The sequence below is a fragment of the Copadichromis virginalis genome, linkage group LG10 (genome assembly GCF_057382275.1).
Source record: "Copadichromis virginalis isolate Kocher_CV1m ecotype Utaka linkage group LG10, C_Virginalis_male_GT1.1, whole genome shotgun sequence".
Classification (NCBI taxonomy): domain Eukaryota; kingdom Metazoa; phylum Chordata; class Actinopteri; order Cichliformes; family Cichlidae; genus Copadichromis; species Copadichromis virginalis.
The window spans coordinates 25,053,515-25,081,195 of NC_140627.1; the positions used below are offsets into that span (position 1 = coordinate 25,053,515).

At 40.4% G+C, this 27,681-nt stretch overlaps 3 protein-coding genes and 1 non-coding gene across 8 annotated transcripts in view; 2 read left to right on the top strand and 2 right to left on the bottom strand.

Moving 5' to 3' along the window:
* Positions 1-3,200, top strand: part of tcf7 (transcription factor 7) — a 75,297-nt gene extending 72,097 nt beyond the window's left edge. For all 3 annotated transcript variants that reach the window (XM_085470792.1, XM_085470793.1, XM_085470794.1), the window contains one exon: positions 1,323-3,200. In XM_085470792.1, the coding sequence (XP_085326918.1) occupies positions 1,323-1,710 (388 nt within the window). In that variant the 3' untranslated portion in view covers positions 1,711-3,200. The remainder of the gene's footprint in view (positions 1-1,322) is intronic.
* A 70-nt stretch (positions 3,201-3,270) lies between these two features.
* Positions 3,271-11,016, bottom strand: skp1 (S-phase kinase-associated protein 1). Of its 3 annotated transcripts, none has more exons than XM_085470796.1 (6): positions 10,937-11,016; positions 9,701-9,800; positions 9,471-9,544; positions 7,932-8,075; positions 4,174-4,314; positions 3,271-4,018 (listed from the first exon to the last, which is right to left on the bottom strand). In XM_085470796.1, exons 2-6 carry the CDS (start codon positions 9,795-9,797, stop codon positions 3,983-3,985), a joined length of 492 nt encoding a protein of 163 aa, XP_085326922.1. In that variant the 5' UTR covers positions 9,798-9,800; positions 10,937-11,016; the 3' UTR covers positions 3,271-3,982. The 3 variants fall into 3 exon arrangements, with proteins under 3 accessions (XP_085326922.1, XP_085326921.1, XP_085326923.1); XM_085470795.1 differs by lacking the exon at positions 10,937-11,016 and adding an exon at positions 10,441-10,639; XM_085470797.1 differs by lacking the exon at positions 10,937-11,016 and adding an exon at positions 10,063-10,174.
* Positions 11,017-13,796: 2,780 nt separating this feature from the next.
* On the bottom strand, positions 13,797-24,374 carry ppp2cab (protein phosphatase 2 catalytic subunit alpha b). Its single transcript, XM_085470798.1, has 7 exons — positions 23,990-24,374; positions 16,008-16,217; positions 15,709-15,882; positions 15,511-15,600; positions 15,228-15,389; positions 14,756-14,874; positions 13,797-14,596 (listed from the first exon to the last, which is right to left on the bottom strand). The coding sequence occupies exons 1-7, from the start codon at positions 24,089-24,091 to the stop codon at positions 14,524-14,526; spliced, it is 930 nt and encodes a 309-aa protein (XP_085326924.1). The 5' UTR covers positions 24,092-24,374; the 3' UTR covers positions 13,797-14,523.
* Positions 24,375-25,497: 1,123 nt separating this feature from the next.
* Positions 25,498-25,586, top strand: trnay-gua (transfer RNA tyrosine (anticodon GUA)). Its single transcript is given in 2 exon segments — positions 25,498-25,534; positions 25,551-25,586. It is a non-coding gene; the product is annotated as a tRNA-Tyr (tRNA).
* The last annotated feature ends 2,095 nt before the right edge of the window (positions 25,587-27,681 follow it).

The following is a 27,681-nucleotide window of genomic DNA, read 5'->3' on the forward strand; positions in this document are numbered from 1 at the left end:
GCTATTTTAAACTACACTATGTTAAAGCTAAATTAAAAACTTCAACTGAAAACAGAAGAAAAAATACAAAAACAAAAAGAAAACAATGTCTGACTTTTGTGTTTTCTTTTTTTTAAACTTCTCTTTATCAGATTTTATACAGTACTGTTTGAATTTTGTTTTTTAATATAGCACCAAATCACATAACAGTCGCCTCAAGACAGTAAAAACCCTACAATACTGCAGAGAAAAAACCCTAACAATCAGACTCCTCGTGAGCAAGCATTTGGTGACAGTGGGAAGGGAAAACTCCCTTTTGAAAGGAAGAAAGTTCCCTTACAGTCTGCTCTGCAATTCAGTTCTAATGTGATGCAGTCAACATTTAAATATAAATGACACAATTTCAGAATAGGGGTGCATAAAAGAAGAATGACAAACAACTCAAACAGCAGCACGCACACACAAACGAGCATAAACGGAAGAAAAATTGGTTTGTTATGGACATTCCCATGTAAGCAGGGCCCATGTCTTACACAGCTAGCATATTTAAGCTTTCCTAACTTCAAGTAGGTCATGACATCCCTCAGCCATCTCATATGGGAAGGGAACACGAGACCTTTCCAATTTTAAGGATAAGATGACGAGCTAGCAGGAAAGCAAACTTTCCCCTCATTCTCAAATCCCTGTCACTGAAGCTCTCACTATATCCTTACACATCACTGCATTTATTCATTAGTTGTCATTAAACCCCGCCTCTCTTCCACAGTGTGTTTTTTGTCCTGTCTCCGCCCCTTCACCCCTAACCAGTTGGCTGCTCCTCCCTGAGCCTGGTTCTGCCAGAGGTTTCTTCCTGTTAAAAGGGAGTTTTTCCTTCCCACTGTCGCCAACTGCTCGCTCAAAGGCTCTCATTTGATTGTAGGATCTCTGCTTTGTAATTTAAAGCACCTTGAGGTGACAGTTGTTGTGATTTGGCTCTATATAAGCAAAACTGAATTAAATAACAGCACGACTGGTCAGCTGCTATTGTCGTCCTGGAGCAACACAGACTGGCGCTGTAGTAAGCCAATCTGCATCTGACACTGTTGTGATGCACATTGCGTGTCTAACAGAAACCACCCTTTCGCCATAAACGCACAGAGACTCACAATGTGCAAATGGTGGCATTTACATTGCTCTGGAACTGACCTCCTTCACGTAGAGACATCCACATACTGCTATTGTTCGCTGTGTCCATTTGTGTCCCTGCTCATTGACCTCAGTGTGAATGTTGCATCTTCACTAAAGCCTGCTGACATTTACCATCCACACTTTATTCACAGATAACTCTCTCTGACTGTTCCTAGGAGGAAAAAGAAGTGCATTCGCTACCTTCAAGGAGGAGGCTGCCCCAGCCCAACTTCTTCAGATTTAAGTGCTATAGACTCTCCCCCGTCCCCTTCTCCCGCCCGACACCGTCTCTTCCAGCTCCAGCGGCCCCCCTCCCCGGGCTGCTCCCCGCCGCCCACCTCCCCTTCGGCACGTCTCCCCTTGTCTCCGCCAGCGCATGCACTCTCACACACGCGCTTAACTCCGCAGCAGTCTGCCGGCAAACGCGGGGACCTCCGCACGCTCGCAGCAAAGCACCCCCACGCACACCCGGAACTGTCCAGCAAGCAGACGCACAGCCCGTCGGTGCTGTCGGCCGCCAAGGCCGCAGGACTCTCTCTCAAAGTGCTAACAGAGACCCAGTGATGGCTGTGGTCTGCTCGCATCAACAACCCCCACACTCCTCAGCTTCCTCCAGAGCCGTTACGATCATCCTCATCAGCTGACATCAGTTTTATGTACACCCCCTCCCCCTGAGGTTCATTTGATGTTACAGAAAAAGGAGCAAGTTGAAGGCATCGATCCCTCCCCTACCCCACCCTATCCTCAGTAGGACAGTAGCTGTCTCTTAGTTCAGAGGCTGGATTCGTCAATATCTGCATTTTTACGGTCACAAAGTCCTTCTCAAAGAGATCTGTCACGTGACATTACATTAAGCTGAGGACACAAGCCAATTTGAAGGATCCAGTCACTGAACTGGTGACCAAAAATCCACCAGCTTTAGAACACATAGTAGCGAGCAATGCTAAGGTGCATGCAAAAACAAAACAATAAAAAAATGATTGCGGTTCTTTGGCTCCACCTGCTGCAGTTAAAACTCAACTGAAGTGATTATCATACTTTATGGATAAGTAACTCCATAGCGATGACAATCTGACATACTTTTACTCTTAAAGCTTCACCATCACATCCATCTCCTGGAAATGTTATCACCCATTTATAAGAACCACAAGAGGGGAGCAAGGACCAACTGCCACCCAACCTGACCAGCAGAACCTCAGATTCCAAGAGGCATGGATTCACTTTCAATAGCTGCCATTACACAGTCTGACTCTAAGTTTCCCCCTTTTTCTTCCCCAAACATTTTCATGAATACTTGTGCAGCTTCTTTGACAAAAAATATATAAATATATATTTCCAGCAGTTTTAAAAAGAAAATTCTGAAGTTCACATTACTTTTAGGCACTTTCAGGCTGTCAATCTATGGCTTCACCAACTGTTACATTGTTTGTGTTTTTGCATAATTAGTGGTATTTTTTTGTATGAATCTCATGATTTTTAAGGTCAGGCTTTCTACAGGTGGGAATCCCTCAGAAGAGTGTTATTGTCTTTTAAGTCTTGTTTTCCTTTGAACATTTTCCAGCGCAGCAGATTAAACTGAGACCAAATGGGTACTATTATATTGCATTGTGTTGTAAAGTTTTATAATTAAACTTTTATATGGTTTTGTGTAAAAAAAAATTTAAAAAAAAAGTTTAAAAAATATTCTTTTAAAAAAAAAGTTAGTTTCTACCATTTCTTAAAGCAATACATTCGTTTGTCTTGTGCAAAGTTTTTTTTGTCAAGTGTCATGGTCTTACTCTGCATTTTTACAGCTAACGTAACAGACATTTTGATTTTTTTAATAAGGCTTTAATTTTCTTTTCTGCTTAGTTTCTACTCTGTGGACAAACTAGAAGCTGAGTTTTTTTGTACAGCAATATAGTTTCCCTCCACCAGAGAGAGCTATTGTGCTAGAAGTAGTTTGCAATAGTGGCAGCACCTCAAAGATGTCCAGCATTTTATTTTATTTTTTCTTTTAAATGCCTTTGATGTGTTATTGTGTTTTTGATTGTTGTAATAAAGTGTTTTGACTATCTGGTCCACGATTCCTTGAGATTTAGACCCCCACCAACCACAACTAAAAACAAAAAGTGACAGACACCATCCATTTAATGTTTTATTTACTCCTTCAGTATGTTTGAGCATCCCAAAAACCAGCATCAGAGCTTAACTGGGAAAAGTTTTCAATTCGCTACAACAGCGCATGTGTTACCCAACGCTGCGTGATAACACAAGTACTTCGAGTCCAGGGGGACATTATGCATTTAAAAACAAAGTAATCATTCTACCTCAAACTTCACTTTTCCTATAAACGCCTCCTTGACATGGTTTCACAAAATGGACACATTTACAGAGCAAAAAGAAGAAAACAAATTCACCCTCGCATATCCATTGTCAAAAAATGCATTTTATTCATTCACTTAACCTAAAAGAAAACAATGTCAAGTTTAAAAAAAACAAAAAAAAAAAAAAAAAAAAAAAGGCAGAGCAGTTAATAACAGGGGAAATCTGAGGGGTCTTCGAATCTTTAAAAGGATACAAAGCCGTGAAACCAGGACCATTTATTTTATGTCAATACACAACGTGAGTGTGCGCAAACAGAAGAGAGCTTGGCTTTAAATTAATGACACCACACAGGCAAGTTAAAATAGTCATGCTATTATCAGAAATTAAGGAAAAGTGATGGTGGTGGGGGAGCGAGGGATGTGGCTCTAAATATACTAAATGTAAATATTAACAAGTATGAACAACGCCAGTGCAACCAGTTAGCAGAGAGAATCCTTTTCAGTGTGGTAGTGTTGGCAAGATCTTCCTCTTATTTTTCTTCACACCACTGGTTCTCTTTGCGTACCTGCGGAAGAGAGGGACAAATTAATAATCCACAAAGGTGTGGAAGGCAACTTTGTGATCACCATTTTAATCCCATCCGCAACATCCAAGTGATTTCTCGTTGCTTATGAAAGTCTTTTGTTTTCTGACAGACAGCTGATGGGTTGGAATAAGTACCTGGGCTTCCTCCTCCTCTGTGAAATCATTTTTGATGTTGAAAGTCTTCCTGATCTCCTCTGGGGTTTTGCCTTTGATCATGTTGGCCACCGTCTTGCAGGTGACATCTAACAGGCCTTTGATGTCCAAATAGTTGGCGGCCTAAACAGAAACATGGAGATATGAATGAGGAGCTGCAGGAGGGAGGGAGGCGGTGAAAGAGCACACAAGGACAACTGATACCTCAGCAACACTTAGATCTCTGAACCCAACAAAGCATATTGTGTTTTGGATTTGTTATTTACACCTGAATAAAGTAAAAAGCGTATTTTGAATTACCAATCCAGTCTGATGAGGGATGATAGTTATCCCTGAAAAGCATTTATATACAATTTATTTTAAAAAACAAAACAAAAAACCCCCACACACCACACCTTTCCCATCGTCCTTAAGTAAATTACCCTGTAGAAACCATTTAGCCTTACATATGCTGAGCAGTGATTGCTTAATAAGACTTCTGCATTGATTTTCATAAGGCACAGGAGCAGCTGCTGTGCTCTTCTGAACCCCTTCCTCTCAGCCTTTGTGCTTGTAAACATATTCAAGTCACGGGGGGTGGGGTCAACTCAGGTTACTGACGCAGGACCGTCGCTTTCATTTCCACGAAGCTACAGACACACCACCCATTTATCCATCTCTTCCAGGCATTGCTAAGGTTACATTTTACATGAACCTCAACATCACTCCATGTTGTTTCACACGTTGAGAAAGGTGGAGGGGAAATTTTTTTTAAATTTTTTTATTTTTAAATGAATAAATGAGTCTTTCCAAATCCCTCCCTCTTCTAAACACAGTTGCCCAAACCACCAGACCTCCAGCTGTTGCTAAGCAACATTTGTGTCTTGCTTGAACTGGCCACTGAGCGAAATAAATAAAGTATAAGAAATAATTTTTCTAAGAAAGATGAAGCATATTAAAAGGACTACAAGAGAAAATAAACACTGTATATAGAAAGGTGCATAAAAGTGATTACAATTTAAAAAAAGAAAGAAAAAAAAAAGCCACTATTTATCAACTCCAGCTGCTGACTCTGGATCAGCACTCCAGAGCCAGACCATTTCCATTTAAACCAATTCTGCTACAGCCAGTAGGATATTTCACAGACCTGTGACAGGTCCTTGTAGATTCAAGTAGATTTTGCCAACTGTGAAGTTTGAATACATAAAGAAAAATAAATGCCATTTCCACAGCTCAACTATATGAATGCACGCCGCTCTCCCTCTCTCTCACACAGAGTACTTGGGAGACAACTATACAACACAAGCTACAACACTATAAATGCATTAATTCACATAAGTATTTGGACTTCTCAGTGTAAAGCACAACCTTAACATTTAAAACCTCAAGCAAAAAAAAAATGTCAAGCCTTTCGAGACCTGTTTAGCGGGGAAAAAAACCCCCACACACAGTGCATGAGAAAAGCGTTTGCCTCCTGTGGTCAATACAAACAAATGTGGAATAATTCCCTTAATTGTAACGCAAAACATCAACTTTCCTTCTGCTTTGGTTTCTCTGCCTCCTGCCAGCTGAAGGTCTTGTTTTTACTGTCCGCCGCCACCACATGTCAAAAGTTGTTGGTAGGTTTGTTGAGCTTTTGACCCTAAGACCGCATCATAGTTCTGATGCGGCACCGAGAGCACTGTTGTGAAGCACAAACCCACAAACCATTAAAAAGTAGTTTCAGAGAATAGCTTGTGTTCTTTTTTTGGCCGTTTTTGGGAAAGCACCTGAACACTTACGAAACAGCGATTAAAATCACACGACATAGCATAGTGTTGTCTTTATAGCTTGTGATATCGTACCCTTTTGTCATTACGCCCAATAAAGAGAAGATAACGTTAAAAGTTGGGTGAAATCCAGTGATGGGTTTCCTGCTGAATGGTATAAGAAATCTGGAAAAGAACTGATACCCTTACTCCACCTGACTTTTAGTTAGAGTCGCACTAAACATGTGATTCCCTCTCTTGGAGGGAGGCAATTATCACAGTACTACCAAAAGCACAAACACAAAAGGAATACTGCCAAAATGACAGGCCTATATCAGTGTTAAATGTTGATTATAAAATCTACACTGCAGTCTTAATGGTGGCTGTAGCTGTAGCTCAGGTGGCAGAGCAGGTCAGCCACTAATCAGAAGGTGGGTGGTTCGATCCCAGGCTGCATGCCAAATATCCTTGGGCAAGATACTAACCCCATGTTTGCCTACTGGTGGTGGTCAGAGGGCCCGGTGGCACCAGTGTCCAGCAGCCTCACCTCTGTCAGTGCGCCCCAGGGCAGCTGTGGCTACAATGTAGCTTGCCATCGCCAGTGTGTGAATGAATGGGTGAATGACTGAATGTAGTGTGAAGCGCTTTGGGGTCCTTAGGGACTAGAAAAGCGCTATTCAAATGCAGGCCAATAGGCTCCAGTCATTTATACCAGACCTGATAGAGGAGGACAAAGCAGGTTTTGTCAAAAATAAACCGGCACAAGATATTAGGACCCTACACATTATATAGCAACTACATAAAGACAATATACCGGCTCAGTTGATACGTTTTGACAAAGAAAAAGGCCTTTGATCGAGAGAGAGAGAGAAAGGAATTTAAAAGAATATTTTCATGCTGCACAGATACGCCAGATAACATATTGGTGTAGTGATGATTATGGGGCTCGCTGGAAGGATGTGGAGCTCTCCACAATCCATGTCCCAATTCAAACAAACATAGGTATTAAAAAAGACGCCTGAATACATAACTAAAGACCAAGATAGGAACCCGATAATATCCTTTAAATTAAATATATGATATGGCACAGTAAAGGAGTTAGGAATTGGTAAAGAGCTTGGATTGCTAAAATGGGTTGCTTTCGATGAAAAATTTAGACCAGGACAACTGGACTTTGGTTTCAAAACATCACTGAGAAAGTGTGGTATGAAACGTGGAAAGAACATAAAAACAACTCAATCATTAAAGTGGAGAAAATTCATTTGGGAAAAAACTAATTTGCTTTTTTATTACACCTAAGATTAAAAATAAACGAACCAATACACAACAACAGTGTTGGAAGCTGATCATACACACATTTTCTAGAAATGTAGAAAAATTTCACACTTTCTGGGTCAAAATTCACTCACCTCTCTGTGATATATTAGATTATATAATTCCCAGAACTTGCCTTGTTTTGTATCTTGGATACTTTGAAGGTGCTGTACATGTAAAGACCATTACTTGGCTAAAATTCTCCTTTCTGCAGCAAAGAAGGCCATAACCAAAAACTGGCTTAAGACAGAGGCACCAGGAAAGAAGCAGTGGAGGAGGACATAAAGAAAAACAAAAACAAAAAATAAATAAAAAGGTTGGGTGAAGTGCAGCAGCTCAGGACTCAGAGAAGGAGGATTAAGTGACAGACACATCAGTGGGATTATGTGACAGTCACTGCAAAGAAAGGGAGGGATACTTCACTGTAGCTAACTGCAGGGACACCATTGACAGGCTTGCAGTTTAACTGAGCATCTGTTAACCACTGTTTTTGTTTTCTTTTGTTTTAAAAAGGTCCTTTTTCTATTAAAACTGCTTCAATACAAATATAGACAACTCAGTAAGATTCATTTGCAATGATGTGATAATCAACCATGTGCAGGGGTTGCTGTTAAGGTTAGGTATAGGGCAAGGTTTTGCTTACACCTGTTAGTTGTAGTTCAATCCAAAGAAAATGCAAAATAATTCAAGTATGTTTACCAGAATGAGTTCAAACAAGGTGCCTTGGTCCACTTTGAGGAACTCCTGATCCCATACAGGGATGTCATCTGTCCTTTTCTCCTTGTTCTCATCGTCCTCAGGAGGAGGGGGGTCATCTTTGTGATGAGTGCACCACTGAATCACCTGAAAAAGAAAGACAGACAATAACAAATAAACATGTGGTTTTAACCAAGGTAACCCATTATGCACAGCACCCATCAGCTGTTTAAACTGCCCATAAAAGGTTTGAATACCAAAATTAAATGGCAATTCTTTGCCACAAATTAGGATCAATTCACACAGATTCCAGGTCGTTACCTCCTTGTAAGAAAGTGTAGGAATGAGAGTAGTAAGGAGAAAAAAATATATATAAAAATCAGGACTTCTCGGTTGCCAAATTGTGATTAGATGATTTGCTGGCATGAAAATAAAAGGTAAAACTGAGGATGAGAAACGATCGCATTTTGTCCATTTTTCCAGGTCCACCTCAAAACTTTGATGTTCAGATTTTGTTGAAACTCTGAACCACATCTGAGCCCATTACGCTCAGAAAATACATCAGCAGCTCTTTCCAGCTATAACACTGTTACACTGTCCAGCTATGACACAAGTTTCCTAGATTATTACAATGTGCTTCTAAGATGTGTTTTGATTGACTGGCACAGAAGATCATTTCAGCTTATTCTTTCAGCTTTAGCCTGGCAGTGCTAAAATGTTAAAACTATAAGTGGAAGACAACCAAACCCAATTCAAATTCTTAGGCGAGCTTACCCGCAGGACACAAAGTACCACTCTTTGCCACTTACGAGCTCTGCTTAGACCCTCTCACCATATACAAAAGTCTACATCATCTTCGAGGACACCATCACAGGCTAGAAGCTAGCGCTTTCATTTACATTTGCCTCCCAACTACAACCACGAGCAAAGCCCAAAAATTCAAGGCACACAGATTCTATGGCCTCTTCTTCCAAATTCTTTTTTAGATTAGCAAATGATTATATGGCCAAACAATTTCTGCCAACCCTGACCACCTAAAGCCATGAGAGGTAGCTTTAACACTGCTTTCTTCTGACATTTATTCATTTTAAATCTGTGGACCAGTGTTTACTTGCTTTACCAAAGAAAGTCATTCACTCCCCCTCTCAAATTTTCATCGTCCTTATCAATCGGAACCTTTGTGTCAGGCCACACAACAGGCTGGGGTTCCATCTTAAACTTTGGTAAATATAATTTGCCTATGTATGGGAAATTAGTGTGTACCAAGTAGGTCTGCTGATAAAGCAGCTCATTCATCACTTGCTCATATTATAATAAACTAAGGTTGTAAGAAAACTCCAGGGCATTTGCCTCACAACATACACCATTTGGGAAGCATGGATCTAAAACATAACCTTCTCCAGAGCAGGTGAGATGAACGCCATTAGTTAATAGCATCTCAGGAAGCAAGGAATCAACCCCTCCCACATCCAACAAAACACCACCCACAGTCTGTGTGTGAACAAAAAACCCACTGGACACTTCAATATGAGCATTCTGTACCTTCTTGAGGATGGCAGCATTCACGTTAGGAAGGGGAACGGGATCATCATCTCCTTCATCATCCATTCCCAAATCTGTCAAAAGATTCAAACATTACACATTTGTAGCCTATGTCCATATTATGGTTTAATTAAATGAAGTATAAACCCTATATTTGTTAACTGCGGGGTGTCCTATTTATGGCAGTTGTGACTTGATAACCAAAACGTTTACCGTGATTCAACACTTACCTTCAAGCATGGTCTTAATGGTGACAGACTGTTTGGCTATCTCAACGTCCACCTCGAAGATTTCCCCATCAGAACTCTGTAGTTTTATTGTGGGCATTATCTATAAGGCAACACGTTAAGATATTAAAAGCCTGTGCAAGGAAACAACACTTCTGAAAAAACAAACTTACGAACCTTAGTAGTGAACACGCATTAGCATCTGCTATTCTACGTCTGGGAGTTAATGTGTCAGCTATCGCAAAAAAGATCGTTTACATGATTATTAGTCGAATACGGTAATAATATCCCACTAAATAAATAACTAAAAATTACCTGTGCGGACCTTAGTATTAGACAAACTCAAAACAAACGTTAAAGCTTACCTCGAGCTAACCAACGATTAGCTACCGACGACACGGGCTAAACAGCGGCAATGCTAGTCGAGCAGCTACCTTTTATTTGAATACAGTTTACAGACAACTGAAGCTGTTGTGTGTTATTACTTAAAACACATAAAAGTTGTCTTCGCTGCTTTTTGCTCAACCATAATATTTTAATATTATCGGTTAAAATTTAGGCTAACCAGGAAGCTAGCGTTACCATGCACAATGTTATAGCTAAGCTAACGCCTAATGTCGACGTTAGTTGAGGCCTCTTAGCAGCCACAGCGAGGCTCTTCAAATAAAGACACAAGCAAAATTAAACAAAGAGCAGTTCATCCCAAGCTGCAAAACTCAACCTGGGCTAACTAAGCTACGTACCGTGACTGTTTTAACGCTAATCCAGAGGTCAATTTCCTCTGTAGTCAGCAGCAGCACCCGACAGACGCGCAAACACAGACAACCGGTGGTAGTCCCTGGACCAACCTAAGAGCCTGAGCCTGCCTTCCGGCGACTAATACGCCTTTTTTCCTCGTAGTGGAGGGGTTAAGTATGGGCTCAAATTATCCACCCTTCTTTGACTGGTAATCTCAGGGTCCTTCTGCCTTTGGTATTCTGAAATATCCCAAGTCTCTTAAATTATTCCAAGATATATGTATAAGTATAATGTGATAGGCATGTTAGGTTTGCATACTTTCCCCCCCGTATATTAGCATAGAACAGGATAGCCCTTTATTGTCATTGTACGTGTACAACGAAATTGTGGGTGCTCCACACCAACTGTAGCGGACAGCAAGAATAAAAAGCAAACAGAAGAAATATATACAGCCAAGAGGGAATGTATACAAAACAATATACAATATACAAAACAACTCACACATTAGAGAGATAGTGTTTGTTGACAGCCCGAAAGACCCAGGGGAAGAAGCTGTTTGTGAGTCTGGAGGTGTGGCCTCCACTGATCTGAGGCACCGACCAGAGGCCAGCAGGTCAAACAGGTGGTGAGCGGGGTGCAAGGGGTCACCTGTCTTGGTTTTCCTTAGACAGGAGGACCTAGTGATGGTCTCCAGGGGTGGAGACCATCCAATTATATTTTGGGTGGTGTTAATTACCCTCTGGGCAGCCTGTTCTCAGTTGTGGCCTCTGCCTACCCAGGCAGTAGGAGAGCACGCTCTCCACTGAGGAGCGGTAGAAAGCCAGCAGCAGCTTCTGCTGCAGGTTATCCTGGCTAAGGACAAGGAGGAAGTGCAGCCACTGCTGGGCCTTCCTTACCAGGATGTTGGTGTTGTGGCTGTAGGTGAGATCAGCAGAGATGTGGGTGCCCAGAAACCTGAAGATGAAGACAGAGTCAACCTGTTCTCCATTTATAATGAGAGGGTAGTGGACTTGTCTGTGCCTCCTGAAGTCCATTATGAGTTCTTTTCTTTTAAGGACTTTCAGCTTCAGGTTATTTTCTGACCACCAGCAGGACAAGTGGTGGTCTCAAACTGAGCAAAGAAGGTGTTGAGCTCCTCTGCAAGTTTGAGGCTGCTGTTAAGGGTTGGAAGGCTCTGGCCATGTAGTTGGCGAGGGCTTGGATGCCTCTCCACGCCTGGTGGGGGTTGTTAAAGCGTACATTGGCCCACTTTAATGCTGTCCTACCTTTTCTAGACTGTTTTTTACTAAGACAGTCTAGCAAAGTCTCAAACATTTGAGATGTTTAACATTGCTGTGTAATTATAATCTTTTTCTTCTGGTTGTTCCCTTTAACAATCTGCTGAGCATCATCTCAATCATCACCCCAGTATCCTGTCCTGTCAGAAAAACCCTCTGCTTTTCTTCCTTGTCTGTGGTCTTGCTCTTCTGCTGCTGCCTGGGAGCTCCCTATTCATCATGCTTTGTCCTGTATATCAACTCTGTCTTCTCTGCACATGTCCAAAAAATCTCAGCTTCGCCTCTCTAACTTTATCTCCAAACTGCTCAACCTAAACTGTCCCTGTGCTATACCAATTTCTAATCCTGTCCATCCTGCTCACTCCCAAATAAAAAATCTGAACATCTTCGGCTCTGCCACCTCCAGCTAAGCCTCCTCTCTTGTTTGGGGTCACTGTTTCCATATCATATAACCACCTGCTCCCCCTTGTGCACTCTTTTCTTCACTGTCCGTTGTTTTGGATGGTCGACCGTTATACCTGTCCCCCCTGGATAAGCAGAAAAGAATGGATTGATGGATGTATAGCGCTACATACTATTCTAATCAGTTCAGCTATATTGTTATAGTTTGTGTTTAACCCAGTTATTATAACAAAGAAATTTCTCAGCTTTTGAAGCTAAAAGCATGCCTCGTCGTTTCGAACACGACAGGAAGGTTAATCATTTCAATGACTTTAATTGTTTATAAATCAGTGCAATAAATTCTGTTATTCTAAATGCTATCTTAAATATAAAGATATTCACGAATATAAGATTCACTTGGGATAGATTATATTAAATAAGCCTTGTTTCATACAGTAATTTCCAAATTATATCCCTGCATGTGGTGTTTATCAAACCGCAGCATTTATTGTAGTATTTAGAGCTACCATTGGATGGCGCTTTTCCCCTATTACGGATCCTCTCAAGCGGTTTCCATGGTGCGCTCAAGTGTTCATTGAAAGTCATCCTTGAATTGATGCCACTTAATTTCAAAAATAGTAAGTCATCACAGCACTTTAGCTGCAGTAGGACACAAAAAAATTCACAGTGGGTGTTATGACAGCTAAAAACTTGAATTTAAAAAATAAAAAGTCAGATACAGTCAACATTTTAATAAATTGTAATGTATTAGTTCTATAAGCATCCAAGTTCATAAAAGATCACTTATCCTTGGGGATATTAATGTTCTTTGAGGTTTCACCTCATAATTTGTGGAGTGGTCTAGGAGCAATCACCTGCTTCAGAATGTGAACAAGACCAGAAAGATGGTGCTTGACTTCAGAAAGGAAGAGGACAGCTCCACTGCCGGTACTCACCCTGTTAATGTGGTTGAGGAGTGCAGGTACCTGGGCTTCTACATAGACAACAGGTTGTATACCAGAATGAGAAGGGCAAGCTTGGTTTCCTCAAAAATCAATGGATGCAGCAAAGTAATGAAGACTTTTTATCACTGAGATGTAGTGACTGATGTTCCCTGTACTGTGGTTGGCTGGGGGAGGAGCAGCTTTAGAGCTGAGATACCAACTGAGTAAATTAACTGCCTAGCAAGGCTAGCTCTGTGATTAGCAGCAAACTGGACACTTTTGAAGCACTGGTGGAGAGCAAACCATCATGGTGGATCCTGACCACCTTCTCTAACAGTCTGTTTCAGCTCTGCTGAGACAAGGACAGCCATCGGAAGTCTTAACCACATGCTATCACCTTCTATAAAACAGTGATATCTGGCTGAGAGGCATCTGCCAGATTTTATTATTGGCTTTGCATCATCACTTAAATTGCTATAACAAAAAATAATTCCCCAAATATGAGATAAAGTACTTATCATCATAAGTAAAACACTTCTAATTAGCATTCCTAAGAGATAAAAGATTTAAAAAAAAAAAAATAACTGGGTGCTCACGTTCATACTTGAAATCCATCGCTGGGAAAATGCAAAATTGTGGTAAATGTTGGCATCAATGTACATTGAAATTTAATCCCAGGACAATGCAAGGACAGTGTAATTCAAACCATAACATTGTTTTATATGAGGACAAACAAACAAGCAAAAACACAAGAGCATATTCACATCAAGAAGCCACCTTCGTCTTTATTAATAAAATTGTTTGGTTAATACAGATGCTGTAGCTCAGAGGGAGTCAGTGAGCTGAAGTGGATGAACACTCCATGTAATCTTAAACACCAAGCTGTGTGACTGCAAAAAACAAAACAAAGCAAAAAAAAAATAATTAATTAAAAAAAACAAGAACAAGAAACCTTGTGTAGAGCTTGGGTTGGGAAGAAGAAAAAAAAGGGAAAAAAACAAACAAACATCTGTAGTGTGAAATCTTTTCCATATTTTGACATATGTTACATTTCTTTTCATTTACAAAAGTGCAAACAGATCACGTTCAGATCTACTCAATATAAGCCATGGCGCGTGGGACTCAAACAGCCGCATTCAGAGTAGCAAAATTTATGTCTTGGACCTCGGTGCCATCAGTCCAGCTACACAGTAACAGGAAAGGGAATTTAAACATTTCTGTTTTGTTTTTTTCCATATAATGGGAAGATTCGCAATACAAGTCCTCGGCAATGGATATTGTTATGATTATGGCACACACTTTTTGGTCCATCCTCAGACACGGACATTGTTTTTTGCTAAATGCTTAAATAGTTGTTTTTTTCGTGTGTGTTGATATACAATGTGTGCCTCCTGCTCCACCCCAAGTCTCTCACCCTCCCAGTTCATGTTGTCATCAGTTGAAAGTCATACTCTACAAATGTCAAAGGGCAATCAATAATCAGAGTTTACAGGAAGTAGTCTGGGGTGCGGCGAGTGACGTGGGGCTCCCCTCTGCGAGGCGCTGGATCAAACTGCAAGCTGGGTAGAAGGAGTAGAAAGAATAAATACGATTTGTTAACCACTATATGTTTTATATACAATTACAGCTGGGTCCCAAAGCTACCAGAATGCATCGTGCCTTAGACTTTACAGGGTTTAAAATAAAACCTAAAGGATTTAGGACTTTTCGGTACTTACAAAGAGTATTTTAGGGTGTCGTCTAGTTCCATGATTGCCGCCTGGTTGCCGCAGCGGTAGCAGTAGTTGGGAGCGCTAAATATTGTCACCACGTTCCTCTCGTGGCACCAGTTGTAACCCTGAGGGAGGCAGATGCATTATTCACTGGAAATGTATAATTCAGAATAAACTGCAACTCTAATGCAAATCTAAAACTGAACTCGCCCTTGAACTCTGTATGACTGGTTGATGGTGATATAACCATTTTGTCCCGATGTTCTCTGTAGCAGCGAGGCTTTCAACTCCATTTTTTGTACGGTTAGTGCACTTCCAAAGGTTGGAGGAGCTATTTATCGTAACGGCTCTTTGTTGCAGTTAAATTCATATTAGCGTGCTGACTGCCGGTTGGAATCAAGCCGTCTTTCCTGAGCTTATTCACCCCTCAGCAGCAGATGGATTATTTGTATGCACATCAAATGAGCCAGTGACATACCTCCATAACCAGCTGGTGGGCACGGGACACCAATGTGAGGCGGTTGGCGTGGTTGAAAGTCTCCGAAATGTCCTGACCGAATGTGTAGCCGGCTCCTCGCGGAGAGATGCCCCAGCCACCGCGGTCATCCGGGTCCGACCACAGCAGGTCACACATGGGACCCTACAGGAGACAAGGAGGAGGAAACAAATTGGTTTATGGGCTGGATGGACTTAAACAGCCACTCTTATTAGCTCAATTTAGCTTTCAAATATTATAGATGTATTTAAAATGTCATTGTTACCTCATGTGGCACTTCCTGTAAACGGTCCAATGCCCTAATATGATCCAGTGTATCTATGGATGGTGACAGGCCTCCATGAAGGCAGAAAATCTAGAGGGAGAGGAAGGAAACATGAATCTAATTAATATTTCCTCTACTAATGTTTGATTCTTTCAGAACATTACGCTTACATATGTGAAACCGAGTTTATATTCTTACCTGAGAGTCTACCAAGGCAGTGAGGGGCAGGTAATCGAACAGGTCTGTGAAGTACTTCCAAACATTGGCGTTACCATATTTCCGTAGACACTCGTCATAGAAGCCATACACTTGCGTGATCTGTCTGCTCTCGTGATTCCCTCTGAGGATTGTGATGCGCTCTTGGAAGCGAACCTGAGGAAAAAAAAAAAATAGCAGAGAAAAGATCTGAATGTTATTTTTTTTTTATTCTCATTCAAATAAATAAATGAATACATTTCAGGTTTAGACAAAGTCAAATGTCAGAACATATCACATACCTTTAGTGCTACTAGTAAAGTGACGGTTTCTACAGAGTAGTACCCTCTGTCCACGTAATCTCCCATGAACAAGTAGTTTGTGTCTGGAGACTTCCCTCCAATCTTGAACAGCTCCATGAGGTCATGAAACTGGCCGTGCACGTCTCCGCACACAGTCACCGGACATCTCACCTCTTGAACGTTTGACTCCTTTGTCAGGATCTCCTTTGCCTGGTTGGAAAAAAGAAATAATTCAATAAATAAATCTGCCTGGTTCAGGGTTTGAAAAACAAATGATCCCCACTACCGAAACATGCCAAAAATGTACAAGTCTGAAATACCAAAAGGCAGCTGGGACAAAGCAACAATGGCCTAAGAACATTTTAAGTTTTATTCATCTAAACCTCCCACTGATTAGTTCCAACACAGAGGAAGTCATGTGATCCGTTAATCACATGCACAATACAATGTAATTTCCAGGGTCATTCTTTGTTCTTTATTTGAGAGCTGGACAATTTCCTGACATCCCCACTCCCCAATTTCCACATCAGCCTCCGGGGAATCCATTAAGATGCTACACAGTGATTATAGCATAAACCGAAACACCACCACCAGAAGCTCTCTATGGATGTAAACCTCTAAAATGTGTGTGTGTGTGTGTGTCTTTTATTAGTTTCCTGCAGGTCTGGCTTGCAGTGCTTGGAATTGCAGCTCTGGCTGCACTGCAACATTTCCCAAAAAAATCAATTAGTGTGATGCTCCACAACCCAAAAAAAAAAAAAAAAAAAATGATTGGAGACTGGCTGCTGCCACTTCTGGATGGAAAAACACTTGGTTTGCTCTGATTATTCATTTAAGAGGACTCAACCAAAGCCAAAAGTGCTGTAGCAATGTAACATGACCGCTACAGCTAAAAGTAGATGCGATGAGAAATGTTATTCTTAGACATAGTTCAATCGACTCAGAATTCACCGTGAAGCAGTCGAAAACCTGCCGAGCGTGAGTCACTGTGTGGCCTACAGCTAATGCTTCTGGGGGTGGAAAAAAAATAGGATACTGCTGTCTCATTCAATGCACACAGGAAAAATACACACCAAAAACCTGAAGCTGATATTTTATTTGAACAACCACTTTTTGGAGCCTCTCAGTTCAGAGCAGGGTTTTCTTTGGGGGGGAGGGGGTAGAAATGTGTATTTTTTTCCAGCTTAAAAATATACCCTGGCATTCTGTGAATCATTTTCACCAGCCAGCTGCCTGCTTGTTATGCGGTCTTTAGCTGCAGTTGCCAGATTAAAACAAAACAATAGGAGAACACTTTAAACAGCATCAATACTAAATCTGGACACCCACAACAAGCCCCGTTCCTGGAGTCAGTCTAACGTGGCTCTCTTCCAGCCACGAAAGCCTAATGTTTTGTCAACGACGCAATCTGAGCAGCCGTGCATACTGTCCCCTTTAAACAACAGGGTGAGAGAGAGAATCGACAGAGTCAGAGTGCTATAGCTGGCCTGTCAACAGCAGATGGGACAAACTCAGAGTCAAAGGACAGAGTTGCATCGCCGCACAATGCTGACCTATATAAAGCACGCCCCTCCACGTGCCCATACTGCCATGAGGCAGGAGGCTTTTCAGTGACTGGGCTTAGCTTGGCAGGCTGACCGCTGTTTCTGCCTTTAAAGCAATTGAGCTGCTAAGCCCAAGAGAATATTCTCGATGTCTGCATTAAAGTCAAACAGCGATAAGTTTTCATCCCAATCTCACGCCAACCCTTATTAGTGGCGTGAGGGGAAATAAACAAGCAAACAAACACGCACTTTAAGTAGGCCAGGTCAGGCTGTCTGGGATCCTCTTTACTTTTCACCGCTCTGCACTCAACTTCTTCATTTCCTTTGCTCACAGTTTCAGTTTAATTAAGCACAACATGCAATTCAAACACTGTATAACTGGAGAAGAGCTAAAAAGACTAAATTAGTCTCGCAAAATCACGCAACAGTGATAGGAATCTAAACAGTTTTTTGTTATTGAGCACAATGACTACTATTCACTTTCCCAATAAGGCAGATGAGAAATATAAATTCAATAAAGAAATAAAATGTGTTATTTCCTCAGCCTTGAGGTTATCCACCATGTCTGAGGAACTCTCCAGCTAAAATAGTTTCAATAAAAACGGCAACTGCACACAGATAAAATAAATTAGACTTTTACGACTATATTTTTTTTTACTCAGAAGCAACCAAAACAAGTATTTCAATAAGGTAAATAATACAAAAAAGATAGAAGCACAATTAAATATGAGCAAATAAAGTTCAACAAAACAAATGAACTCTTTCCCGCAAAGAGACGGAATTTGACGAGCTCCTCTGTACGCTTCATGACGAGTTTTGACATCTCATTATTTCTCAATAAAGATGTGGTTTGATAACCTTTAAAAGAGTTTCTGGGTTTTTCCAACAGTAGCTGCATAGGCAGAGATGCAAACCCAGTCATTTTGTTCTATAACCAGGCCTCAAATACGTCAGGCACAGCTCAGTTAAGAAAAGAGCTACGAGGACTGTTATCTACCGACACATCAAGGTTTTCCACTGAGTACATACACAATGAAATGTGAGGAAATCACAAAAAGATATGTGAGCCTTTGGCTTCGTATTTGTGACCGACCCACGAGCGTCTGCATCCATCCATTTATCATTTGAACGCTCTTAACAAGTTTTTGGGTGTAACATTTGATCTTCGGCTCTGTAACCTTACACTAAAGTCGATGTGTAATGTGTTCAGTGACGTATCAGGTGTCACCTCTGCGTCCCAGATTGGGTAAACTGATAACTTGATTAATGTAATGTGCTTTCTCTTTATAGCTTTATGCACAAAAAAGGGGTGGGGTGCCTGTCAATATCCTTCACAAAATGTCACTTTTATCACCTGGGATTAACTTCCGATTAAATATTACATAAACTGGAGAAGGTAAATCAATACAGTGTGACCTGATGTTAGGACTTTTCACTTCTCGAAATTTGAGATCGGATTTAGTGAAATCCACAAAACAGTGTGTGAGGCAACTGTTTATCCACGAGATGTCCAGTAACAGTATGTACTCTGGAAAGCTGTGATTGTGAAAAAGGATGACCGCACTGATTACTCAAGCACCTCGTCCAAAGTACAGATCACACCTGCCACAGAGAGCAAACTCTGCTCAGATTACGACTGCACTCAAGGCGCAGGACGGCCTGCGTTCAACAAAGTGCTTATTCAAGAGCCCCGACATGAAGTCAGCAGTTTTGGTCAGCTAAATCAGCCCATCAGTGTGGAAGAACCAGCCAAAGGCTCACCTGCAGACAGCTTCAGGTGAAATAAATCTGACAGCTCTGCAAGACTGTAACCACAAGCAATGACCTCACTCCTGATTTATGGTAGCTGAATGTTATGCATACTGCCAACCTCACCGAGTGAAACCACTGTAAAAATAATTAACACGAGCAGCAGACAAATGGTGGCAGGTTATGTCTGATTTCATCAGCATTTCTGCTATGACAGTATGAATTTTGATGACATGTATTTCACAACTCATTTTGCCTTGGATGCACTCAAAGACCACCGAGCAAACATCCATTTCTGATGTTTTTTTAATGAGTCAACCAGAGATACAAAAAAAGGTCAAGCAGATGACATCAGTTCTAACAAGTAGGTCAACTGCAGCAACGTGACCAAATTATTGCATCACTGTGGCACACTTTAGAGGTCTCTACACACCTGCGTCATTGCATTTCTTATCTACCCTTCAAGATGGTTCACCCAACGCAAGATTCAAGATGAAGTAGACCAAGTTAACATGTTTCGAAAGATAAGAAAATGACTGTGGCTGACTGCAGCCAAAATACCAAAAAACACACGCTATACAAATATGGCTTAAATGAAGTAGAAACAAAGTAGCACAAAAAGATGAAGGAGAACAAATAAATAGAATAGAAAAAAAAGAGGCCAATCCAAAAAATATATAAATCTACATATAATACAATAAGGAGCTTACAATATTACACACAGAAACCATCTCTGGATGATTATATAACCCTTTAATAGGTTTATTTTTGGCCAAAGGAAAAAGCAGAAGGTCACAAAAAGGTTAACTCTCCCCATCTGTGACACATTATTCATTTAATCACATTTTCTCTGCAAAATTGACGGCAACATCAAACCAGTATCCAGTAAGCAGACCCCAGTCTGCAGTCACCTAATTCAAACCTGGCTCAGTGCTAAATTGTCAAACCAATGATCTTACTTCTGTGAAACAAACAACTTTTGCAACAACATCCAGACTCTTAAGAGTGAGGAGCCTACGATAATGCAAACTGGGGAAAAAATTAAAATGGCAATTAATCACGTTAAACAGAGGAACACTTCAAAGCATTGCCTCTCAGCACACTGACACCAGGCTGAGGCTCTGGTATGACCGGCCTTCTTGTGAGACAACTGGAAGGGCAGATTACACAGCACATCTCATTCCTCTGCACCCACACGCATCCCCAAAACAAACACGGCCTCTATCTGAGTCACAATGAACAGTGTTATCCTGAGTCACACACTCTGATCCCCTTAGCAACAAAGGCTTTCACAGTGTTAGTGATGCAACTCACAATCAATCATATCCTCGGCTATTTTTAAAATCTGGGAGGATGTTGTGTGGGAGCCTTCTGCTGAATGTATAAACAACATTCACTGGGTGGGAGGGGTGGATGGACAGATACAAGTCGACAGTGTGGAGAAACTGGGCTCCTGACAATGATACAGCCCCCCCCACCCACCCACCCACCCACAGCTGCTTTAATGGCATCTTTGCTCCATTAGGAAGGAAACAGGAAAGAGGAACGCTGCATCATTTGTGCAGCTCTTCCATCTACAGCACATGTGCTGTATCGCAGATGTATCACTCAATTATTAGCCGTTTGCTGATATACCAATATCAGTATTTATTACAGCTGATATATAGAGATTTAAAAAGTAAAGAGGAGGCAGGATAAACACCCTTCAACCATGTTATAAGTGTTGATGTGGCAGCCTGCAACGCCCCTGTCAGCAACACGTGCTTGGAATGCCACAAACATGACAGCTGGCTGAGTCTGGCGGAGAGTATACGGGCAATTTATGACTTATTATGACAAGTAAACAAACTGAATTATCATAATATCTCAGTAAGGATTTATTTAAAGGAAAATCTTCAGTTACAGTTGGAGAAATCATTTTTTGTGTGTCTGTAAAGAAAAGACTTGCTGAGATATCACATTTTAAATCCCTGAATATTGTCATCACTCTCAAAAATCCTATATCAGTCGGGATCTAATGTGCTGTGCCAGTATAGCTGTCTTAACAAGTGTTCGCAAGATCTGTCTGTCTTTGAGATAGTTTTTTTTTCTGTATGTTGAACTATGTGCTAAATAAAAGAGGCTAGTATAAACAATCCCTGTGTGCTTTCCAACTAACTCCATTAATAAAAAGGCCAATTTATATGCCCAGCTAAGCACTGACCACCACCATCCCTCTAAGCCCTATGGAAAGGATCCCGTCCCTTTTTGGGATCCTGATACACAGTGTAATGAGCATTTAAAATTACTGGGACTCAAATGGAAACAAATATTGGGATTAACGTTCCACTTGAGAATACCAGACCTTTAAACTTCAGCACACAGAACTCCAAACATGGTAGCAGCATAAAAAGAAAAACAGACTCTGAAGACTGTCCAAAAAGAAAAGAAAAAAAGAAAAGAAAAAGCCTCTTCTGTCAGCATAAAGCCTAACAGCAAATTTATAATATTCACTATATACGCTGTCAAGTTATGGTGTCAGTCACTTGACTTCTGACACATAAATCTAACAATCAGAGGACAGGGTGTCAATTCTCCAGCAGGGGGAAGCCTAAAAATGGACCATGACCCAAGGCAGCAACACTATATAGCACGCTTTGGGCAAGAGAGCTTTCTAGAAACAGAAATCCTAGACAGATCAAGATCAGGATTAAAAAGCACAAAAAACAAATCCAAAACCCAAACAAAAAGAGTATTAATTAAAACAATCTGAGGAGAGAACAGTGGTAAAATGTTTAAGAGTAAATGCTCCTTTACAACCAGACATCCAGAGCCGGAAATCAGCACAGAGCAGGGAGATTGGGGTTAAGCTCAGCTCAGACCACAAAATCAAATGGCCAGTTATCAACCAAAGCAGAAGCATATGGGCATAACAACACTCATAACAAGTTAATTAAGGTTAGTTTAAAAAAAAAAAATATATATATATATATATATATATATATATATATATATATATATATATATATATATAAATATAATAGTAAAGGAAGGAACCACCTTACACCAGCTTAAAGGTCAACTTCACACTGTGATGATAACATCAAAGGTCAGCGTCTGAGGGAAATTACCATCAAGTCATTTTTCAGCTATTTTTAACTAATTCTATGTTTCCAAAGCAGTGATGCAAAAAAATAGAGCAAAGGACTAAGGAACTCAAATTGAAAATTACAATTCAGGCCAGGCATCACTTTCATCCATTAGGTCATGTTTAAGTTTGAAAACCGCCCACATTATTGCCTCGAACAAGTCATCCTCTCCATTTATGGACATGAGTAAACAGAAGGTAGATAATGGACTCAGTTTCCTGACTACCTGTGAGAGCTGCTGAGGGGCAAAAAAAAAAGCACCACACACACAATCAGCTGGCAGTTTATTAGGCACATCTAATTAAAAACTAACAAGATTATTACTTTGATGGCACGATGTTTGTGGAAATTGCCTTGATTAAGACTTGCGGTGTTTTAGGAGACTGCAGTGTCTGCTGTTGCTGAATTGTGCCGAATTACAGGAGGCGTTTCTCTCATTTAGACTAGCCCTCATTCAGGGTGTTTCTTGGCTTAAAGGATTTTTATTGTCATTCTAACATTTGATGTGAAACAAAGTTTTGCACTCAGCGAACAAGAATGAGAACACCTAAGAACGACGCATACAGAACCAAAGGAGCAGGAAATACATTTGCATTGTAATTTAGCATAAATAAGAAGTGGTGGACAGTGCAGAGCCAAGTGGTTTCTCATGTTTGTTATCTTTGGCTGGGAGCAGCAGAGACTATAGAGCACATTTAGGGCACTGATGGGGCTTTGGCTACATAAACAAACATTATTCATCCACATGTAGTGAAGGTAAACAGACTGTGTTACCTTAATTAACAAGTCTGAGCAATTTGCTATTTTTTTTGGTCATTGGATAACCAAAAATGTATTTTAAGCTCGACTAAACTAAGCCCCACTTAGAAATAACTTGTTATAATTGGAGGGCCAAATGTCTTAAGTAGGTGCCAACTTTCTTTTTCTTTTTTTATTGCAGGAAAAAAAACCCTCCTCGATATAAATTGACTGGCTGGATTTATTACCCTGTGCCGAGAGCTACACAGTAAGCTTTTCCTCACCTTTTCATTGCTCCAAGTGGCTGCACCTAAACTGGATACAATCAACCTTAATAGGCTAAATAAAAGGAGCCCAAAAGCCTGACTTTCTCACAAGAAATCAACTTTATCTCTTTCCATTTTGATGCCAGCTGGCCACATTTTTCTTTTACTATTTTCTAACAGCTTCCATACATAAATACTGAGGCAGAGCACTTCCACTCAGTAGCACGGCTAAGAGATGCTGCAGTCACTGTCAGTGTGAATGAGAAGGGCTGTAAATGTGGTATGTGACTTGAATTCAAAGCTTGTGGGTCATTCTAGCTGCCCGGTAAAGCACCAAGAAGCCCGAAAACTACCACATGTAATTTCTTATTTAGCGGTGTAAAGCTGTTTAAACAGAACAGAAGTCTGGGGCAACTCGTAATGATTGTCAAATCCATGCACAACGCAGTGAAATGTACACGATAGACGCCATTTTAAGAATGTCTGGAAGGCGGCGGTGAGGAGGGAGAAGACGTTAGCAATAAGTTAAGGGAGGGAATTAAAAAATAAAATCTTACCTTTTCACATAGTGTTTTTACTTGTCCCTCGGACAGCTGCTTGCATTCATTGAGCTGCTCGATCCACTGATCCAGTTCTTTCGTAAACGCCTTTTCGTCCATTTCTGTGTGTTTTCGGGTTTGCTGCAGTTTGTCACGTTAGCTAATTCGGGTTAGGAGACGACTCTCCCAGAGGTTACCGTCTCTCGAGGGCTTACAAAATGGCCACAGTAGAAGCTAATCACTCTCTTACTAATAGGCGCATGTATCGCTAACTGCCAGATCACTGTGATGATTTGACTGAATTGAAACTGGGAGAGGGAGGGAGAGGTGACAGTTAAGGATCCACCCTTGTCGAGCCGCTGGCGAGCAAATAACAAACTTCCGGTTGTGCTTCGAAATAAAAGCTTCTCGGCGGACAAGTTCTGAAATACACCCTTACCTAAAAGAAAAAAATAAGAAGAAGAACTTGCTAGGCTTAAACATAACAACAATGCAACTAGAAAAAACTAGCATCCGGCAAATAATCGAAAAAAAAATAATAAGAGTCTTTAATTGACCACCTTTTACAACTTTTCTACGTATGTAAATTTTAATTTTATGTAAACAGCTCAAGTAAACATGGTCTGAATAAATTTCTGCCACACTCTGAAACTTACACAGTGACAAAGGTTGGTAAATATACATAACATATATCCCAGAATGTCGTCTATTATGGTAGATGTTTGAGGATATATTATTTTTATGATGATTGTTATTATTATGTGAAGATTGCGTCAGACTAGGGTATTGTTGAAAAATCTAATAATTTCCGGTCTAACGCTGTGTGGTCTACCTTTACTAAAAACAGAGCGCCGCCCGAAGCAACCAGAGACCTATGAAGGCTACTCACTGATTGGTTCGCTGAGCTGCTTCCTGTGCAGTTTCATTGGCTCGCTGTTTATTGGGGAAGTTACTAACACAAACCAAAGAGAATACGTCATGGCTCTGTGAAAGCATGCCGTGCATTTCACGTTGTGGCCATGATGTCACTGTTTTACCTCCTTGTTGTCAAGGCCAAAAAATGTAAACAAAACAAAAGACAGCGTTGTCTTTTAACCACGCTTTCTTTAACAGGCTTACCTTCCGCATTGTATTCATTCCTCTCAGTTTTCGGTCATAAATAAAGGTCGCTAGGCCCATTTAAAGGAGTTTATTGTTTGTGTACGGTATCAGCAAAACTGCCAAGTGATCTCACTCAGACTCAGTCCTAAAGCCAGTGACTTTCTAACAAAAACAACGATTAAAGATTCGTTGATAATATAATACATCTGTGCGTCACAATGTGCACTCATGATTCATCACTGTAATAAACATAATCAGAGTTAATCTTTCACAAAAAGTTCTCTCTTCACAGAAACACCAAGTTCACCTTTAAATAACACTATATTTCCAAACCATATTTACCTATATTGAATCGTTTATGAGGCACTTTATAAAAACTACAGTTCCCAGGTCAATTTATTTAATTGCCTGTATTTAGGCATATCCCTTCGATAGCTCAGTTGGTAGAGCGGAGGACTGTAGGTATATGATAGCAGGAATCCTTAGGTCGCTGGTTCAACTCCGGCTCGAAGGAGCTTTTTGGGTGCTTTGAGTACTCCGGGATAGTAGAAAAACACTAAATAAGAATCAGTCCATTCACCATTTACTATATGTGAATTAATCAGCATGGTCAAGCCCCTTCTGTTCTTTGAAATTATGCAAAAGGACTCAGTGACTGAGGGTGAGAGCAACAATTCAGGAAATATTTCGAACTAGAAAAATGGGGGGGGGATAAGCTTTAATTGTGAACATTGTTCATCCCATACCAAGCAGTTTGTTAGAATGTGGCAACAACCTTTTTGGGATGAATTTGCTGACACTTTCAGCAATGACCCTGCAGTCGATTCACAAGAACCTTCTTTATATGTATGACAAACTGAAAGTTTCTGACTGCGGCTTTAACAGTTTCAATTCAGCATACGACCTGTTGTTCTTCTTTAACTCTAAATATAGACCTATTATATCATACTGTTATGTGAAGTCCAAAGCAGGTCTTCTCTTGTATTGTGCAAAAACATAAAAGAATGGAGACTTTACTAAGCCTGGTCCCAGTTAATCCCAGACTCAATTAAACTGGTAACATAATAAATCATATTTATTTTAGCTGGGGGCTCTGTGTGGAGCAGGGATCCCACATCTTTTCTAATCAGCCAGAACAACATTCGTCAGTTTGTCTTTAGTTTATTTTGTCTTTATATATATATATATATGTAGTTTATACTGGAATTTGATGATTTCATTTATTAAAGAAAAAAAGCTATCCAAAACTGGCACTATGTAAAAAAGTAATTGCCCCCTAAATCTAATAACTGGTTGTGCCACCCTTGGCAGTAAGAACTCCAAACAAGTGTTTTCGATAATTGATACTTTCAGTTTGTCTTTTCACTCTTTCACTTTGTCTCTTTGCTCTTTTACTTTGTGGTGGAAGGACTTTAACCCTCTCTTCTTTGTGAAATTATTTTAATTCAGTCACATTGGAGATTTTCCCAGCATGAATGATCTGTTTAAGAAAGTATCAAAGTATCTCAGTTGGATTAAATTTGGGGCTTTGAATGGGCCAAACCCTCGATTTGTTTTGTTTTTTGTTTGTTTGTTTGTTTGTTTGTTTTTCCACAGTTGGACTTCGGTGGTGTGTTTTGGATTATTGTTCCGCTACAAAACCCAAGTGTTCTTGAGCTTCAGAACAGGAACTGATGGACAGATATTTTCCACCAGGATTTTCTGTCAGACAGCAGAATTCATGGTTCAATCATTTACAGCAAGTTGTTCTGGTCCCAAATCAGCAAAACAGCCCAAGACCATCACACTACCACCACCATGTTTGACTGTTGGTATGATCTTTCTATGAAATGTTGTGTTAGTTTTACACAGGATTCAACAGGATTCAAACCTTCCACAAAGTTCAACTTTTCATCATCAGTCAACAAGACATTTTCCCAATAGTCTTGGGGATCATTAAGATTTGTTATTTTTTTGGCAAATGTAAGATGAGCCTTTGTGATGGTTCATCACTGTTCCAGGTTTTCTCCATTGGTTTTGTAACCCCTTTCAGACTGATAAATGTCAATGACTTTGTTTCTAAGTTGTTTCTTGAGATTGTGATATGATGTGTTGCTTTTTGAGATCTTTTAGCCTATTTCATTTTGTCAGACAGGTTCTATTTAAGTGATTCTTGAGTCAACATGTCTGGCAGCAACCAGGCTTACGTATCACTAATGAAATTGACATCAGCTTTCCAAAAAAATGTGGTTAATCACAACTAATTCATTTAACAATGGATAGCTTTTCTCCATAATAAATGTAATCATCACTTAAATGCTGAATGTTGTTTTCTTTCTCTAAGATTAAAATTTGCTTGATGATCTGAAAAAAAAATAATAAATGTTTGACAAATATGTAAAAAAGCAAAAAAAAAAAACACAAACACAAACAAATGCTTTTTCTTCTGCTTATCTATGGGTCACGTGTACCAGAACCTTTCCAAACACCAGGGTACACCCTGGAGGGGCTGCCACAGAGAACCCCTATAATCACATCTGTGGCCAATTTACAATCACCAACTGACCCTGGAAGCATGTCTTTGGACTGTGGGGGGCAGCTCAGCTGGCCAGTGGATACAAATCCAGGTG